Source organism: Hypanus sabinus, chromosome 4 (genome assembly GCF_030144855.1).
Source record: "Hypanus sabinus isolate sHypSab1 chromosome 4, sHypSab1.hap1, whole genome shotgun sequence".
NCBI classification, from domain to species: Eukaryota; Metazoa; Chordata; class Chondrichthyes; order Myliobatiformes; family Dasyatidae; genus Hypanus; species Hypanus sabinus.
Genome location: NC_082709.1, coordinates 74,673,816 through 74,691,728, shown reverse-complemented (window position 1 = coordinate 74,691,728; position 17,913 = coordinate 74,673,816). Strand labels below are relative to the sequence as shown.

The following is a 17,913-nucleotide window of genomic DNA, read 5'->3' as shown; positions in this document are numbered from 1 at the left end:
ATGGATGGGCCAGGGTCATAAGATATCAGAGGAATTGAGACAGATTGACATTAGGAAAGAAACTGTGATGAGTAGACTGGTAGGACTGAAGGCTAATAAATCCCCGGGTCCAGATGGTCTGCATCCGAGGGTTCTAAAAGAGGTGGCTCAGGAAATTGCGGATGCATTGGTAATCATTTTCCAATGTTCCTTAGATTCAGGATCAGTTCCTGAAGATTGGAGAGTGGCTAATGTTATCCCACTTTTCAAGAAGGGAGGGAAGGAGAAAACTGAGAACTATCGCCCTGTTAGCCTAACGTCAGTCGTGGGGAAGATGCTTGAGTCCATTATTAAGGACGAAATAGTGGCACATCTTGATGGCAGAAATAGGATTAGGCCGAGCCAGCATGGATTTACCAAGGGCAAATCATGCTTGACTAATCTGTTGGAGTTTTTTGAGGGTGTAACAAGGATGTTAGACGAGGGTAAGCCAGTAGATGTTGTGTACCTAGATTTTCAGAAGGCATTCGATAAGGTGCCACATAGGAGATTGGTGAGTAAAATCAGAGCTCATGGCATTGGGGGCAGGGTTTCAACATGGATAGAAAACTGGTTGGCAGATAGAAAGCAAAGGGTAGCTGTGAATGGGTGTTTCTCAGACTGGCTGGAGGTGACTAGTGGGGTACCACAGGGCTCTGTATTGGGACCACAGCTCTTTACGATTTATGTCAATGATTTAGATGAGGGCATTGAAAACTATATCAGCAAGTTTGCTGACGATACTAAACTGGGTGGCAGTGTGACATGCGAAGAGGACGTTAGGAGAATACAGGAAGACTTGGATAGGCTGGGTGAGTGGGCAGATACTTGGCAGATGTCATTCAATGTGAATAAATGTGAAGTTATCCACTTTGGAAGCTGGAACAAGAGGGCAGAGTATTGTCTGAACGGTGTCGAGTTAGGTAAGGGAGAAATGCAAAGAGACCTAGGAGTCCTAGTTCACCAGTCAATGAAGGTGAATGAGCAAGTGCAACAGGCAGTGAAGAGGGCAAATGGAATGTTGGCCTTTGTTACAAGGGGAATTGAATACAAGAGCAAGGATGTTCTTTTGCATTTGTACAGGGCCCTGGTGAGACCACACCTGGAATATTGTGTACAGTTTTGGTCTCCAGGTTTAAGGAAGGACATTCTGGCAATTGAAGAAGTGCAGCGTAGATTCACTAGGTTGATTCCTGGGATGGCAGGGCTGTCTTACGCAGAGAGATTGGAGAGATTGGGCTTGTACACGCTGGAATTGAGGAGATTGAGAGGGGATCTGATTGAAACGTTTAAGATAATTAAAGGGTTTGATAGGATTGAGGCAGGAAATATGTTCCAGATGTTGGGAGAGTCCAGTACCAGAGGGCATGGATTGAGAATAAGAGGTCAGTTATTTAAAACGGATTTGAGGAAGAGCTTCTTCTCCCAGAGAGTTGTGGAGGTGTGGAATGCACTGCCTCAGAAGACGGTGGAGGCCAATTCTCTGGATGCTTTCAAGAAGGAGCTGGATAGATATCTGATGGATAGGGGAATCAAGGGATATGGGGACAAGGCAGGGACTGGGTATTGATAGAGAATGATCAGCAAAGATCTCAGAATGGCGGTGCAGACTCGAGGGGCCGAATGATCTACTTCTGCACCTATTGTCTATTGATATCCTTGCCATTTCCAATTGGATTTCGGCTTCTCTGGTGGCCGCTTCCATTTCTCTGGCAGCCTTTTCCTTCTGGATTTCGGCTTCTTTGGCAGCCTGTTCCATTTTCAAATTTGCTTCTTGTCTGGCGTAGCGCAGTCGCACCCTGGCGGCTTCTGCCTTGGCTCTTGCATGGGTGGACTTACTTGATGTAGCTCTACTGCCCTTGTCGCTGGGCGGCATCGACTTGATGCTGGATCGAGATGACATTGCAGCACTTGAAACACCTGATAATGCCGCTTTTTCACTGTAGCGTTCTCGTTCGGGTGTAACTGAAACGCCGAATTAAACGCCAAGATAAACCGTAGTCAATGAGAACAAGGTCGCAGTAAGATTAACCATTTACTGTTTACTCTTCACATTAACATATGGTGAAAACTGTTGATAAAACAATATAAGATTGATACAGTATTTGTTCCTTTTTTGATATCACATTTCCATTGTAAATACTTGTAAAAGTAACTATAACTACATTACATTAAAGTGCAGTATACTGGCAGAGTTTACCTACGCCATTGACTACTTTAAATACACTTCAATGCAAACTATCCGCAACTCTTTAACTAACGAAAACATAAACATTATCGACCGTCGTTACTTTTTACAGGATCGGCGTTAACATTTTAATTCAACATATCGATTATCTATTAACTTACAGCGTTGCTCTCACTGTGATTTCTAATGCTTGCAAAACAACTTCTACTCGGGTCTGCCTCGTGGTGAGCCCCCACCCTCCTGTCGATCTCAAACCGGTATTTTCCCACAAGACGCGGCGAAACCGGATGTGACGTCATTGCATGCCGTTATATTTTACAGGCAATGAATATACTTTAAACACTCTAATTCTAACTAGAAAATACTAACAAATGAATTACTAAGCGAAAATATTATAAACTAAATAACTGCCATAAAGGCAACACAGTCACTTTGATTCCCTCAAATGTATTCTTAATCTTTTTATAGTCACAAAGGGCTTACTCCTCTGACCTCCCAAATCTAGTCTATCTGGTGCAATCCAAGTACAAAGTTCAAAGTAATCTTATCAAAGTACCTTAATTTGTTACTATATACTAGCTTGAGGTCCGTTTTCTTGCAGGAATTTGCAGGAAAAATAAAATGCCTTAGAATTTATGCAATACTATTTATGAACAGACAAAGACTGAGAAACAGTCAATGTGCAAATAAAAGATAATACTAGGAACATAGTAAGTAAAGAGTCCTTGAAAGGGAGTCTTTAGGGAATCAGTTCAAAGAAGCAATGTTTTGAAGTTGGCCAAACTGGTTCAGGAGCTTGATGGTTGTAGTGTAGTAACTGTTCCTGAAGCAATTGGTGAGGGAACTTCTGTACCTTCTGCCTGATGGTAGTGGCGAGAAGATGTCATGGTCTATATAGTGGGGATTTTTGATGGATGCTGCTTTCTTGGGCAACGCCCCATGCAAAGGTATTCAGTGGTGGAGAGGACTTTGCTTATGATTGACTGGGTTTTGCAGTTTCTGCAGCCTTTTCTATTCCTGGGCATTGGTGTTTACATGCCAGGCCATAATGCACCTGTTAGGATGCTCTCCACAGTGTACCTATAGAAGTTTGTCAAAGTTTTTGGTGACAAAATCATTGCAAATTTCTGAGAAAGTAGAGTTGCTGTCATGCCTTCTTTGTGTTGACATGAGCTTGTCCCAGGACAGGTCCACTGATATGTTAGCGCCAAGAAATTTAAAAATACTGATACTCTCCACCCCTATTCCCCTAATAAGGACTAGCTCATGCACCTCCACTAGTCCATAATCATATCATTGATTTCGCTGATATTTTGTGAGAAGGGATTGTTGTGGCACCATTCAACCAGATGTTCACGCTTTCCTTTGAGGCAATTTGCATACCCCCTTTAATTTAGCCAACAATAGTGATGTCAATTTAAATATGTCGTTAGAGCAATACTTGGCTTCACAGTCGTAGGTGTAAAGTGAGTAGATTGTGTATTCAGAGTGTTAAGTTTTTAGCTGATCTTCTTGCTTGTTTTTTGCAGTGTCATTCCAGATTTAATCTCAGGTCAATGTTTTGCTTGCCCTCTGATTCCAAATGGTAGCTCTGGATGTGAAGGATATCTAAACAGATTCAGTAGCTCATCTAATGCTCTTTTAATATAGCTCAGAGGCAGGCTTCATACATCATTTTAGCTTATGTAAGATACCACATACTTCTAATTGTCACTGGATTGGAAGTTTATTTTTACTTTTTTTTAGACTAGAGAATTATTCAGTTTGCTCATTAATCCTTTCTCCATTATTGAGCAGCGTAATCTGGACATGTATATTGACTGCACCACCTATTTGACCATTCAGAGGTGATTCACTTCAGAAGTGTAAAAACTGATTTTACAGTACAGTCGGCCCTCCTTATCCGCGGATTCAACCAGCTGCGGATTGGGAAAACCCGGAAGTTCTCTTTCCAGCACTTGTTGTTTGAGCATGTACAGACTTTTTTTCTTGTCATTATTCCCTAAGCAATACTGTATAACAATTTACATAGCATTTACACTGTAATAAGTATTATAAGTAATCTAGAGATGATTTAATGTATACAGGAGGTTGTGCATAGGTTACTCCAGATCGGGAATCGGAAAAAAAGCAGAAGTTCTCTAAGTCCGAACAGGTACATCCGGTATTATTTAGTGTCAGTTAGTCAAACGTTTGTCTTAGTATTTAGTGTATATTTTACCTTTCTATGCATATAAAACACTTAAGAAACGTATGTATTTCAATAATTAAACCACGGCATTGCTTAGTAATAATTGTAGCTTTCATCTGGGCTGGGCCATCACATGCTCCATTATTCTCATTTATTGACTTGAGATAAACAAATCCAAGTATTAAGCAATTAAAGTTGTGTTGATTGGCACAATGTTTATAAATAACAGTTTTGAGACAAGTTTAAAGTTTGCTCACCAAGAAATTGAACAGTTTTGCTGTATCATTGATGTTTTATTTCTTTTGTTTTTTAGGGGCAACTTTGTGGCAGCAGTAGGGCTGGTGAGGTAACACTGCATGGCTGCAATGGCTCCTGCTCTGACAGAAACGGCTACAGAAGGACATGGATTCCAGCTTTCTTCATCATCTTTACCATCCAGTTCCATGGAACCTGACACATTCATGCACAAAGATGATGCTAGTGTAGAACAGAAGCTCAATGGTAACATTGACACGCAGGCTGCTTGGTGTCATTTGGCATATCCCTGTGTGGCACCCGGGCACGGCCATGATGCAACTGAATTGAAGAATGTTCCTTATGGATCTACAATAGTGCACTCCTCAACCCCTCATAATACAGCCTTGTTAACCGGTGCTAATTCTCTATTGGACAGACTGTCCTTAAACTTAAATCTTTCTAGTAAGAAGTTGTTCAACAAAGACTCAACGAACATCATTACCAAAAATAACTCATCTTGTGACAGAATTAAGCAAGCATCTGGTTTTAATACTGGCAAAACATATGCTGTACCTGAAGCTAAGCTAAGTAGTAATAAAAATGGCATGACAGGGTTGAGCTGCCAGAAAATCAGCCCTTTGAAGTGTAAGAGAACTTTAACTGATGTCGGGGAGATGAATAAAACTTGTGTCTCTGCTTCACTAAACTTCACTGGTCAAAATGACATAACTTCAAATCAAAAGGCAGAGTTGAAACCAGCCAAACGAAATTCTGTATCAGCAGCGAATGCTGTTCATGCTGAAAAGTTACTGAGTTGTTCCAGGCAGTCATTGCAAGAAGAAAACCAACTCATTAGTTTCACAAGTGTATGGAAAACTGAAAGAAATGCTCAGCTGCTTGAGTGCCTTGACAGGCAGCAAAAACTAGCTAAAAAGGCCAGCAGACTCAAAAAATGTTTGCAGATAATACAAGCAAAACACATTACACACCATATTAAACAGAGAATGCAGCAGTTGATAGAATCAGATTCCCAAAGGCAGGAGCCACGTGGCACATTAGATGGTTCAATACCCAAACTTGCCTATTTGGATGGAATAAAGTGTGATGACAGTGTGCAGACTGGATTAGATCCAAAACCTGTCATTTCTGAACTTTGCAAGTATACACGTTTTTCTAAAGCACTGCTTTCACACATAGAAGAAAATGTGGATTCAGATGTAACGTGTAGTAGCACAGATGAGGATTCAGATGTGGAAGATACTTCATCAAGGAGGAATATCTCTGTGTAAGTAGAATTGCTAACACTAATTTTAGTCATGAATTCCAGCAGAATGGGTCAGCTGCAACTCACAGGAAAAATAAAGTTGGCTTTTATCATCACTTCAAACAACTTGTTGAATCTCATGAGTAGTTACAGACATTTGAATAATTTTAAATGTTGAGATATTGGATGTGAATGGCTATGTGCCAAAAATCCCATTTAACTGATCCTAATGGCAGCTGACACACACACAAAGGAAAATCCATGACTTAAGATAGTTAGGTCTATGTAGGCAGCTTTATGGAAACTTAAAGCAGGCATTATCACTTCAGTGCAGTCAGTAAAATCTGAGCTTTTAAAAAAACATAGTTCGCTACAGCACAGGAACTGGCCCTTTGGCTCAACATGGTAGAAATAATTGAGTTAATGACACCTCATTCTTTTTGTCTGCACATGATTCATATCCCTCCATTCTCTAAGTATTCTTTGTGCCCATCTAAGAGGCTTTCAAATGCCTCTATTGTATCAGTCTCTACCACCACACCCGGTAGCACACCCACCATTCTACTTTCCAAAACAAACTGGCATGCACATCATCTTTGAACCTACACCTGTGTCACCTTAAAGAAATGTCCTCTAATGTTAGATACCTTGACTTTGAGGAAGAGGCTACCAGCTGTCTATCCATGCCTCCTATCAGGTATCTGCTCAGCCACCTTTGTTCCAGAGGAAACAACCACGCTGACCTGAAATCCGAGCAGCATCCTGGCAAATCTATTCTGCACCCTCTCCAAAGCCTCCGCATCCTTCCTATGAAGGGGTGATCAGAATTGAATGTAATACTCCAGATGCAGCCTAACCAGAGTTTTATAAAGCTGCAACACATCTTCCTCACTCTTGAACCCAGTGCCTTGACTTAAAAGGCAAGCTTGCCATACACCTTCTTTACCACATATTGTGCAGCCACTTTCAGGGAGCTAAGGACTTGGACCCCAAGATCTCTCCATACATCAATGCTGTTAAGGGTCCTACTATTGACTATGTATTTTTACCTTTATATTTGGTTTCCCAAAGAGCAGCAACTCACACTTGACTGGATTAAACCCCATCTTCTATTTCTCTGCTGCTTATATCTGTAACTTCTATATCCCACTGTGTCCTTCAGCAATCCTCTGTACAGTCCACAGCATTGCCAATCTTTGTGTCATTAGCAAACTTACTAACTCACCCAACCTTTTTTTTCATCCAAGTTATTAACATGTGCATGTACTGAATATTACAAACAAAGGAGGTGCCTGCGGAACAGCACTAGTTATGGACCTCTAGCTGGAATAAGAAGCATTGACCACTACCCTGTGTCTTCTATGGAAGAGCCAATTCTGAATCCCAACAGTCAAATCACTGTAGATTCCTTGTATTCGTAATCTTCTGAATGAGACTACCTGGATGCCTTACTAAAATCCATGTCGACAAAATCAAGTGCTTTATCTTCATCACCTCCTGGGAAAACTCAAATCACATTACTAAGATGTTACCTGCCCCACAGAAACCCATGTTGACTAAACCTAATTGGATCATGCTTTTCAAATGCTCATCAATCCTATCCCTGAGAATCCTCTCCAATAGATTCCCTGACATTGACACAAGGAAATGTAGTTTTCAGGATTATCCCCAGTTCCCTTCCTGTATACAACTGGTCCTCTTTCCGAACGTTTGCTTTACGACACCTCGCTTTTATGAAAGACCTACATTAGTTACCTGTTCTCGCTTTTACAAAAAAATGCAGCACACACCCCAAGCAGCCAGGCTCCTTCCCCAGAACTGCATTCAGCATCAAGCCGCTATAGCTTAAACATGTGTCTGTGGGCATCTGTGCTTTATCTCGATTTATTTTGTGCATCTGTTAGCAAGATGTGACCTAAGGTATTGGAAAAGCCTAGGAGAGCTCGTAAGGGTGTTACGCTTAGCATAAAACTGGACGTGATTAAGCATTTCAATCATGGTCAACGAAGTAAGGACATTGTCCGCACATTGAACTTGCCTGCGTACGCCATTTGCAATATTTACACGCAGAGTGAAAGAATCTTGAAAGCTGCCGATATTACTATTGGTTCTGCTTGTAGCAAAGTGGTCTCTCTTAGTCTGCTGGGAACTTTTCGGCAGCTTCATAGTTTAATGTTTACTGGAGAGAGTGCTTCAGCTGATACTGAAGCTGCAGAAAACTACCCAGCAATTACAGAAGGTGGTTAGCCATATAAGCAAGTGTTTAACTGACAAAACTGCAATTTATTGGAAAAAAATTCGCTGAGCACCCCAACCTCCAATGACTCAGCCTAACATATCATCATCAGTGTGCTCACTGTCTTCCCGATTCTGGTAAGTGAAACTACACTGTACATACATTATTTCTACTTTATATAGGCTGTGTATTTTTATGTGTTATTTGATATGATTTGGCAGCTTCATAGCTTAAAGGTTACTGGAGAGAGTTCTTCAGCTGAGAGTGCTTCCACTACACTAGTAGCACTACGTAGTGAGATTTTCACTAAGCTAGACAGTGCTGCAATGATTGCAGGAAAGTATTTCTACTTTATATAGGCCGTATATTTATCATATCATTCCTGCTTTTACTATATGTTACTGTTACTTTTGGTTTTATGTGTTTTTTGGCATGATTTTTGTAGGTTACTTTTTGGGGTCTGGGAACACTCAAATTTCTCCCATATTAATAAATGGTAATTGCTTATTCACTTTACAGCATTCTGGCTTGCAAACCGTTTAATAGGAATACTTTATCTTCAGATAGTGGGGCAAACCTGTAATGGAATGTTACTTGCTAGTCCTCTAGAACCTTGCCTGTGGACCAGAGACCTTGATGAAGGTCTCCGCAACCTGAGATATATTCTACCAGGCCTTGAGGACTTATTCATCTTAATCAAGAGACACAACATTACTTTCTCCTTGCTGATTTCACTATCCTTCATTCCTTGCTCCTTGGTGAATACCATTGCACGGTACTCATTTAGGGTCTTGCCCACATCCTCTGCCTATAAGCAGGTGTTCTTGAGTGGTCCTAGCCTTTCCCTGGTTATCTTTTTGCTCTTGACGTATGTATCCCTTCTTGAGTTCTTGTCATGCTTCTGGAGATCCTCAAAGGCTGTCTGATTTTAGCTTCATGAACCTTGCATAAAATTCTTCTTGACTAAATTTACAAACTCTTTCGTAATGCAAGGTTCCCTTACCTTGCCTTACTGGATCTTACTTGCCTTGAGATCTGTGCGGTTAGTCTTTAAACACACTGCATATTGTAAGAAATGGATGCCCAAAAACAGCTGTTCCCAATTAAATTTTGCTAGTTCCTGCCTAAATGCTCATAATTTGCTCTTCCCTAATTTAATACATTCCCACTATGCCCATGCTTCTCTTTATTTGAAGCCATATTAAAACTTAAGGAGTTGTGATCACTGTTTCAATGTGACCTCAACGAAAGGTCAGTCACTTGCTTAGGCTGATTTACTAACATTAGGTCTGGTATTCTCTCCCGACCCATAGTTGGACTTCCTACATTCTGGTTTAAGAAACCTACTTAACAAAGTCTGCCTTGTCTAACTCTCTTGCACTAAGGAGGTCTCAGTCTACTTTGTTAAAGTCACCTGTTGTTTTCACATCTTTCATTTGCCTGTATATCCGATCTTCAATGTCCTGATAACTAGTCAGGATTCAAAATTGTTTATTGTAATTTGTCAGTGCACAAAGGTAAAGGAGAAAATGTATGATTGTTACTCCTGATCTAATGCATCATTTAAAAAACAGTAGAAAGAATTCAATAAAAAGCAATAAATATAAATACATAAGATAGCTACTATATATAGACTGTATGTACATAAAGTGATGCTAGGTACAGGAGTATCTGTCACTGATAGGGAACAATAAAGTAGTGATGGTGAGTGTGATGGAGTGGGTTAAAGGTTCAAGGTGTTGATCTGTCTGACAGCTTAGGGAGAAGTAACTGTTTTTACAGTACTTTCTTTTCCCTTGTTCATCATACATTTTTTGTTGATTTTATTGATAGTCAAATGATTTCATCAGTTCATTCCTGTGAATATAAAGGGAATGCTGTTTCAGATTATGCTCCTGTATTTCTATTTTTAAATCTCCCTGGTCTTCTTCAAGCAAACAGTATTTGGCATTTTAATACAACTTTGTTATCTGATAAGGAATTTTTAAAATTTCTAGAGAGGCATATTATTTTGTTTTTTGAAGAGAATACAAAGGAAGAGACTTCTAATCTTATTGTATGGGATACAATAGCCTATATTAAAGGACAAATTATTTCTTATATTGCGAGTGTTAAGAATAAAGCTAATAAAGAAAGAATTGAATTAGCCAAACAATTGAAACAATTAGATCAAAAATATGCTATAGCTCCAGATCCTGTTTTATATAAAAAACGTGTTGAAGTTAAAACTAAATTTGATCTTCTGTTAACATATCCAATTGAAACTCAACTTCTTAAAGATAAAACTCAATTTTATATTCATGGAGATAAATCGGGCAAAGTATTGGCCAACCAATTTAAAAACTTCTGTAGTTAAACGATGAATTAAACTAATAGTGATAGGACAACTGATCACTCTGAAATAAATGATATCTTTAAAGAATTCTATTCTAAACTTTATAGTTCTGATTCCCCTAAAGATAATACTGTAAGGAATAATTTTCTAGATCAATTAAATATCTCTGCACTTTCTGCAGATAATTGTAAACAGATGGATCAACCCATTTCTTATGAGGAAATTGCTGAGGCTATACATTCATTACAGCTGGGGAAGGCTGCAGGTCTAGATGGATTTTCTAGAGAATTTTATAAGGCTTTTTCTTCATTAATTATACCGCAGTTGCACTTAGTCTTTTTGGATTCTTTCAAATTGGGTAGCTTGCCTCAATCTTTCTATGAAGCCTCTATTTCGCTTATCCTGAAGAAGAACAAGGACCCAACTGTATGCTCTTCATATAGACCAATTTCATTAAATGTTGATACTAAAATCCTTTCTAAAGTTTTGGCTCGTAGGATTGAAAATATTCTATTAATTCTGATGATCAGACTGGATTTATTAAAAACTGACATTCCCATTTTAATATATGCTGTGTATTAAATGTTATTTACTCTCCCTCCCAGGAGATATCGAAATGTGTGATATCCTTAGATGCTAAGAAGGCCTTCGATCGGGTTGAATGGAATTATTTATTTAAAACCTTAGAAAAATTTAATTTTGGACCAGATTTTATTCAGTGGATTAAATTACTTTATATATCTCCTTCTGCTTGGGTTCTTACTAATTTTCAAAATTCCAAACCATTTAAACTTCATCGCAGAACTAGACAAGGCTGTCCGTTGAGCCCTTTGCTCTTTGACCTAGCTTTAGAACCCTTTGTCAAAGCTTTTTGAGAATCTAATGATATCTGTGATATTTTAAGGAGAGGTATTACTCACAAGATTTCACTTTACGCTGATGATATATTGCTTTTTATCTCTAATGTTGAGACCTCGTTACCTTGTATACTTACTCTCCCGTTTTAACCATTTTCAGGATACTAATTGAACCTACATAAGAGTGAATTATTTCCTTTAATAATTTGGTATCAATTAATACTAATCTCCCTTTTAAAGTTGGAAGGAATCAATTTATTTATTTGGGTGTAACAGTCACTAAGAGTTACCTGTTTAAAGAAAACTCTTTATTGATTCATGTAAAAAGGATACTGTGGCGACCCATTTCCTAGCGTATCCGAACCGACTCACAATTAGATAGCCTATGGGGGTTTGCGAGCACAGAGCTTTGGAGCCTCTGCGCCATGGGGGGCCGGTTGACAGAGGCTTAAAAGTGAGGCTGAAGTTTTCGAATAAAGTTTTTTCCTTCGACTGCAGTTACCGACTCCGTGTCGTAATTTTAGCGCTGCGTGTAGCACACCGCTACAATATCATTAAATCGGTCACCTCTTTCAATATCGTTGATTGGACGAATTAATTCTATTAAAATGAATATTCTACCTAAATTTATATGGTTTTTTCAGGCTTTATCCATTTTTATTCCCAAACCCTTTTTTGACTCTCTAGATTCTATTTTATCCTCTTATATATGGAAAAATAAACGTTCTTGTTTAAATAAAGTTCATCTTCAAAAATCTAAAAAGTCTGAAGGTTTAGCCTTACCTAATTTTAGGTTTTATTACTGGGCAGTTAATATACGATATCTTCCATTTTGGCTATATTATATTAATTGCGTAGACTGTCTGGTCTCTTTGGAAGCTAACTCTGTTAATAAATTTTCTATTATTTCTCTATTTGGATCCTTACTTCCTTTATCTGTAAGTAACCTAACTGATAATTTAATAGTTAAACATACTCTGAGGATCTGGATACAATTTAGAAAACACTTTGGTTTATTGAGATTTTCCCTTTCAAGTCCCAGTTATTCTAATTTTTTTTAAATCCTCCATGATTGATTTAGTTTTTAAAGAATGGGACAGGTTGGGTATTAAATGTTTTTGGGATCTGTTTGTTGGAGGAAACCTTTTCTCGTTTGAGCAATTGTCAGCTAAATATAGCTTACCTAAAACTCACTTTTTTAGATATTTACAAATCAGATTTTTTAAGATCTCAATTATGCACATTTCCTATAAACTCAGATAAGAACTTACTAGATGTAATTTTTAGTTTGACACCTTTTCATAATGGTTCAATATCTAATATTTATGGTATGTTACTGGAGATGAATGTTCCTTTAGACAAAATTAAGAATCACTGGGAATAAGATTTACAGACATCAATATCTGAGGAAACTTGGAATGAAATTTTTAAACTGGTTAATACTTCATCGCTATGTGCTTGTCATTCCCTCATACAATTTAAGGTGGTACATAGAGCTCATAAGACTAAGGATAAGCTATCTTGTTTTTATTCGGATATATCTCCCACTGTGACGGATGTAATAATGGACAAGCTTCATTAATTCATATGTTTTGGACTTCTCCGAATCTTGAAAAACATTGGAAGGAAGTTTTTCAAACTTTTTCCTTACTTTTTTGAAGTCAATTTTAAGCCTAATCCTCTGATGGCCCTATTTTGTATTGTTACAGGACAAGATATTAAGCTGAAGGCATCTGATTTACAGATTTTGGCCTTTAGCTCTCTTATAGTTAGGAGGATGCTTTTGTTTAAATGGAAAGACGTCTTCCTCCTACTCGTACTCAATGGTTATGCAACGTTATGTCATGTTTAGATTTAGAAAAGATTCGTTGTTCAATTTCTGAATCTCATCGACTTTCAAACATTGTGGGGACCTTTTCTGAATTATTTTCAAAACCATTAATTCATTGTTTAAACTCAGATGTTGGCTAATATTAATTTTTATTATATGAGAAGGCATTTTACCTTTTCTCCTTAATGAACAGCTTCAGTCTTGGTAGGGGTTAGATTCTTTTTTTGTAATAAATTAGTATATTTCAATATAACTATTGAATAACATATGAATGTGGGGTAATGAGATTGTTATTATGAATAGATATAATGTAATTGGTAGTTTTTAAAAAATCTTTTTTTGACTTTTTATACACTTTCTTGTACTCTGTATTCTTCTATGTAGAGGCTAATAAAAAAAAATTGGTAAGTACTCAATGCCCTGACTGTTCACGACCAGCATGACAAACATAACTTTAAGTGAACTTTGTTTTGTACTCATATATCTCTTTGTTACATAGCACTCCCCAGGATCCTTGGATAGAAAATGTTTAAAATCCTCAATTAGTTAAACCTAAACTAAATAGGATAACCAAACGTAAATGCAGTGAAGTAAAATTAAGATTTAATGTCAGGATGACATTCTTTATACAACATGTACTCAATTTCTGAAATGTTTTTTTTTACTAGAGTAGTGTAGCTAAACTTCTGCAATTATTAGTGGTCACTAAATCATGTGCAAGTGGGCATTGTGGAACACCCAATGCCATCGGTATAGCTTTTTTAAAATAAGGATTTCCTCTTCAATGACTTTCCAATACTAATATCTGGTTATAACCTATCATAAATAAACACTATTTCCAATTCATTACACAAAGTAACTATTTGGAAAATAAAGCATAAACAGATTGAGTTTTCTTATTCAATACTTTAATGACGTTGATATTTCTCTGTCAAACATCTACATTTATACTACGCCTTTCTTCAATAATTCAGTTTGCAACAAGTGCACGGTTGTATTTAATAAACAATGCTGCATCCTAGCTCATATTTTGTTTTTTATATGTAACACTTCTATGCAATGGATTTTAAATATTATCCAACATTGCACAGTTCAAGCACAGCTATACATGGCATAAACTAGTGTTGTAAATGGTTGGAACAAAAGAATAAATGAGTCCATGTGTTTACAGTAAATGCTTTTTCTCTACTGTTATCTATAATATGTACGTACTCCTTATCCGTGAGAATAGTCAAGGACCAACACCATCTGTGTCATCAACAAAAAGTTATTTGTGTCTTGTAAAAGTAATAATATGCCAACTCCTATGCACCATTTAACAAAGAAATTTTACTTTAACCATCTCCAATATGAAATTTATTTTGTAAAATTAATTTAGTAAATGTTTTCCATTCCTAGCAATAAATGTACCCTATATTCTTTGTTTAATGTACAGTTTTATATGGTTCACTCATTTTTATGGTAGAGTATTTGTGTGATCAAATTACTTGAATTTTTGGGTTTGCATTTTTTTCTGAACAGACCATGATATTTTCTTTAACTATTATACATATAAAAGGTGGAATTTTTTGTGTTCTGGACTTTTATGTGCTAATCATACAACAGTCATAGAAAATTAACTCAATTAACATCCTACATTTGACTCTTGATAGTTGTGCCAAGCAGCTATAGCATCTTTTAAAGTCAAAGTCAATCTTTTATTGTCATTTGCACAACTATACCTTTGTAAAGGTGAAATGAAAAATTTTAAATTAAAACTATTTTTACAAGTCTCTGCTCATCTGACAAACAATATTTAATGACGAGGTGCTGCCCCTACTACTAGCCATGGGAATTCACTTGCACTATCCTGACAAGTCTATGTTCTACCCAGGCAAATGTGAACCCTGCACTCAATGAACTATCCTCTATTGAAAACAACCTTGAAACATGACACTCTGTAATCGTAGTTGATGGCTTCAACCAGGCCAACTTCAGAAGCCTGCTACCACAATACAGTGGATCCTGGTTAATTGGTCCATTGATTAATCTGGGCAGCCACTTAGTTGGGACACTTTGGCTTTATTGCGACAGGACTATTGCCGAACAGTTTTAACTAGTGTCAGTTGCATGCACGTCTGTGGCACTACACCACGCTTAAATGGTGTCAGTTGTATGTGTATTCAAAAAGCAGTGATTTTTATCACTGATAGTTGGCAACAAATAAGCAGTTAGACAATTCGGAACTCTTTTGCTCATCGTGGTTTCAAGCATTCGGACTCAGAAATGCCATAAACAGCCAAGAGTGAACATGAAGTAATTTCTCTACTTCAACAAATTAGGACCTACAAAGATTTTTAAGGTATTGTCAATCATCTTAAATGTTACCTTTGGTACCCACTGGGCACTCAGCTCTCACCTGTGGCTCCAAGTAGCTGTTTGTGTGTGACAGTGGCCACATCCCAGTACACCACTTCAACGGATGAGCTAAACCAGGTGAGAGTAACTTGTGAGTCTCATACCCTGGTGAGATCCTAGCATGCAGAGTTAGCTCTGGCAGTCTAGATATATGAGATGTACAGTGAGATCAAATGGCCAGGATGGCGATTCTGCAATGCTACATGAAGAGCAAAGGGCATTACGAGACTAAGTAGTAGTCATGGTCATGTACTGGATCCTTACATCTAAGGTTGAGAGAGTAGAACTGCCCCAGTGCAACAGCACGGTTTCAAAAAAAAACCTGCACAGGTTTTGTGACAAACATTCACACGCAGTATTGGTAGTGTTCTAATTTGTTCTACGTTTCATTTAAATATATAATTTGTTACTCAGTTAAACCATAGTTTGTCATTTTTACACCTTTTTTGACCATTCCCATGAAACATCAGCTAATTGGGACAGTTGCTTAATTTGGCCAAAATATACTGGTCCCAATGTGTCCCAATTAACTGGAATCCACTGTACATATATCTCCTGTCCCACCAGGAGTCCAAATATCTTTGACTGTTTCCACATAACCATAGGAGACTTCCATTAATCCATTCCCTACCCAAATTTTGATAAATCAGACCATCAAGCTGTGCTTCTTCTACCCGTGTACAAACAAATTGAAATGCAAGGACCCAGTCGAGAAATTGCTCAGTGCTAGTCTGAGGAAATAGATGACCTTATACGTGACTGTTTTGAGTAGCTAGGTTGATTCCTATTCATTTAGGTTGGTGACCAATCTAAATGAATATGTCACCACTGTAATAGACTTCTTCAACAAGTATGTAGAGGACTGTGTATCAAAGTCAATCTGGGTGTTCTCCAACCGAAAACCAGTCTAGAGATCTGCTTCCTACTGAAGTCTAGGTCTGTGATGTGTAACTTGCACAAGAAATTGAGGTACATGCTTCGAAAAGGTAGCAGGATGCCAAGAGGCAATACTATAAAATTGAGTCCAGACCAGCTGTTACTAGTGGCATGCTACAAAGGGATTACAAAACAAAAGTTAGGCAGCATGGCTGACAGTGCAGGTACTTTATATTCTGAACAGGAGAATAATGAAATCATTCCACTTGCCTGATGCAATTGAAACTACTGTCACAGATGCAGATGTAAGATCAGCTTTCTGAATAATGATTCCAAAGAAAGTGCCTGGTCCATAAGGAGTCCACGGCTGTTTCCTTAAATTCTTAGATCAGCTGGTGAGAATATTTGCAAACATTTTCAAATTTTCCCTACTCCAATCATAGGTTCCCATCTGCTTGAAGAAGGCTGTTATCTTAGTAGATAACATGTTTTAATGACTTCTACCCAAAGACTCTGATGTCCATCATTGTGAAGTGCTTCAAGAGGATGGTCATGGCAGACATCAGCTCCATCCTCCCAGCCAACCTCAACCCACTGCACTTCACCTACCACCAAAAAAAGTTCCACTCTGGGCTTTAGGCTTATCTCTAGCATCTAGATGACAAAGAAACTGAGATCTGATTCCTATTTATTGAACACAGCTCCACCTTTAATACCAGAATTCCAGACAAACTGTTGACTAAATACAGACCTGGGAGTCAACGAAGGATTTGGCAACAGTATTCCTGCCACAATTCTCCTCAGAACTGATGCCCTGCAAGGATGTGATCTTTGCCTCTTACTTTATTCCCAGTACAGGTGTTCCCCGCTTTACGAATGTTCACTTTACGTCGCTTCGCTTTTACAAAAGACCTACATTAGTGACCTGTTTTCGCATTACAAAGAGGATCTTCGCTTTAATGAAAATTTTTCCCATATAAATTAATGGATCTTCACTTTATGCCATTTCGGCTTAAGAAAGGAATGCTCTACCTTTGTAAGGGGGGGGGCACCTGTACACTCATGACTGTGTGGTCAGATGCTACTGTAACTCCCATCTCCAAGTTCACAGAGTACAGGATGAGTAAGGTTGCAAATACTCCCACCAGCTGATCTGCACAGGATCTAAGAGCAAGCCTGGGGACTCTTTGTGGGCATGACGTTTTCTGTGGGTTCTATCTCCGGAACAGGAGCAGGGCCAACTTTGAGGACATTAGGCAGGATCTCACTGGGATCGACTGGGCGACTCTATTTAAAGCCACTTGAATAGTTGGCAAGTAGGAGACTTTTAAAGGGTCACATCAAGAATCCAGAGTTAGTAAAAGGGTAACTAGGGAGGGACTAGGTTCTCTTAAAGGCCATTAGGGTGGAGCCGGAGGAAATGGCCAAGATTTTTGTGCTAATTTCTGCAAAGAGAATACCATCTGTTTTTTTTAAAACAAGG

At 38.2% G+C, this 17,913-nt stretch overlaps 1 protein-coding gene across 5 annotated transcripts in view; it reads left to right on the top strand.

Annotated features, from left to right (window-relative positions):
* Positions 1 to 17,913, top strand: part of kansl1l (KAT8 regulatory NSL complex subunit 1-like) — a 99,741-nt gene that overhangs the window by 12,171 nt on the left and 69,657 nt on the right. For all 5 annotated transcript variants that reach the window (XM_059967428.1, XM_059967430.1, XM_059967426.1 and 2 more), the window contains exon 2: positions 4,711 to 5,919. In XM_059967428.1, the coding sequence (XP_059823411.1) occupies positions 4,754 to 5,919 (1,166 nt within the window). In that variant the 5' untranslated portion in view covers positions 4,711 to 4,753. The remainder of the gene's footprint in view (positions 1 to 4,710; positions 5,920 to 17,913) is intronic.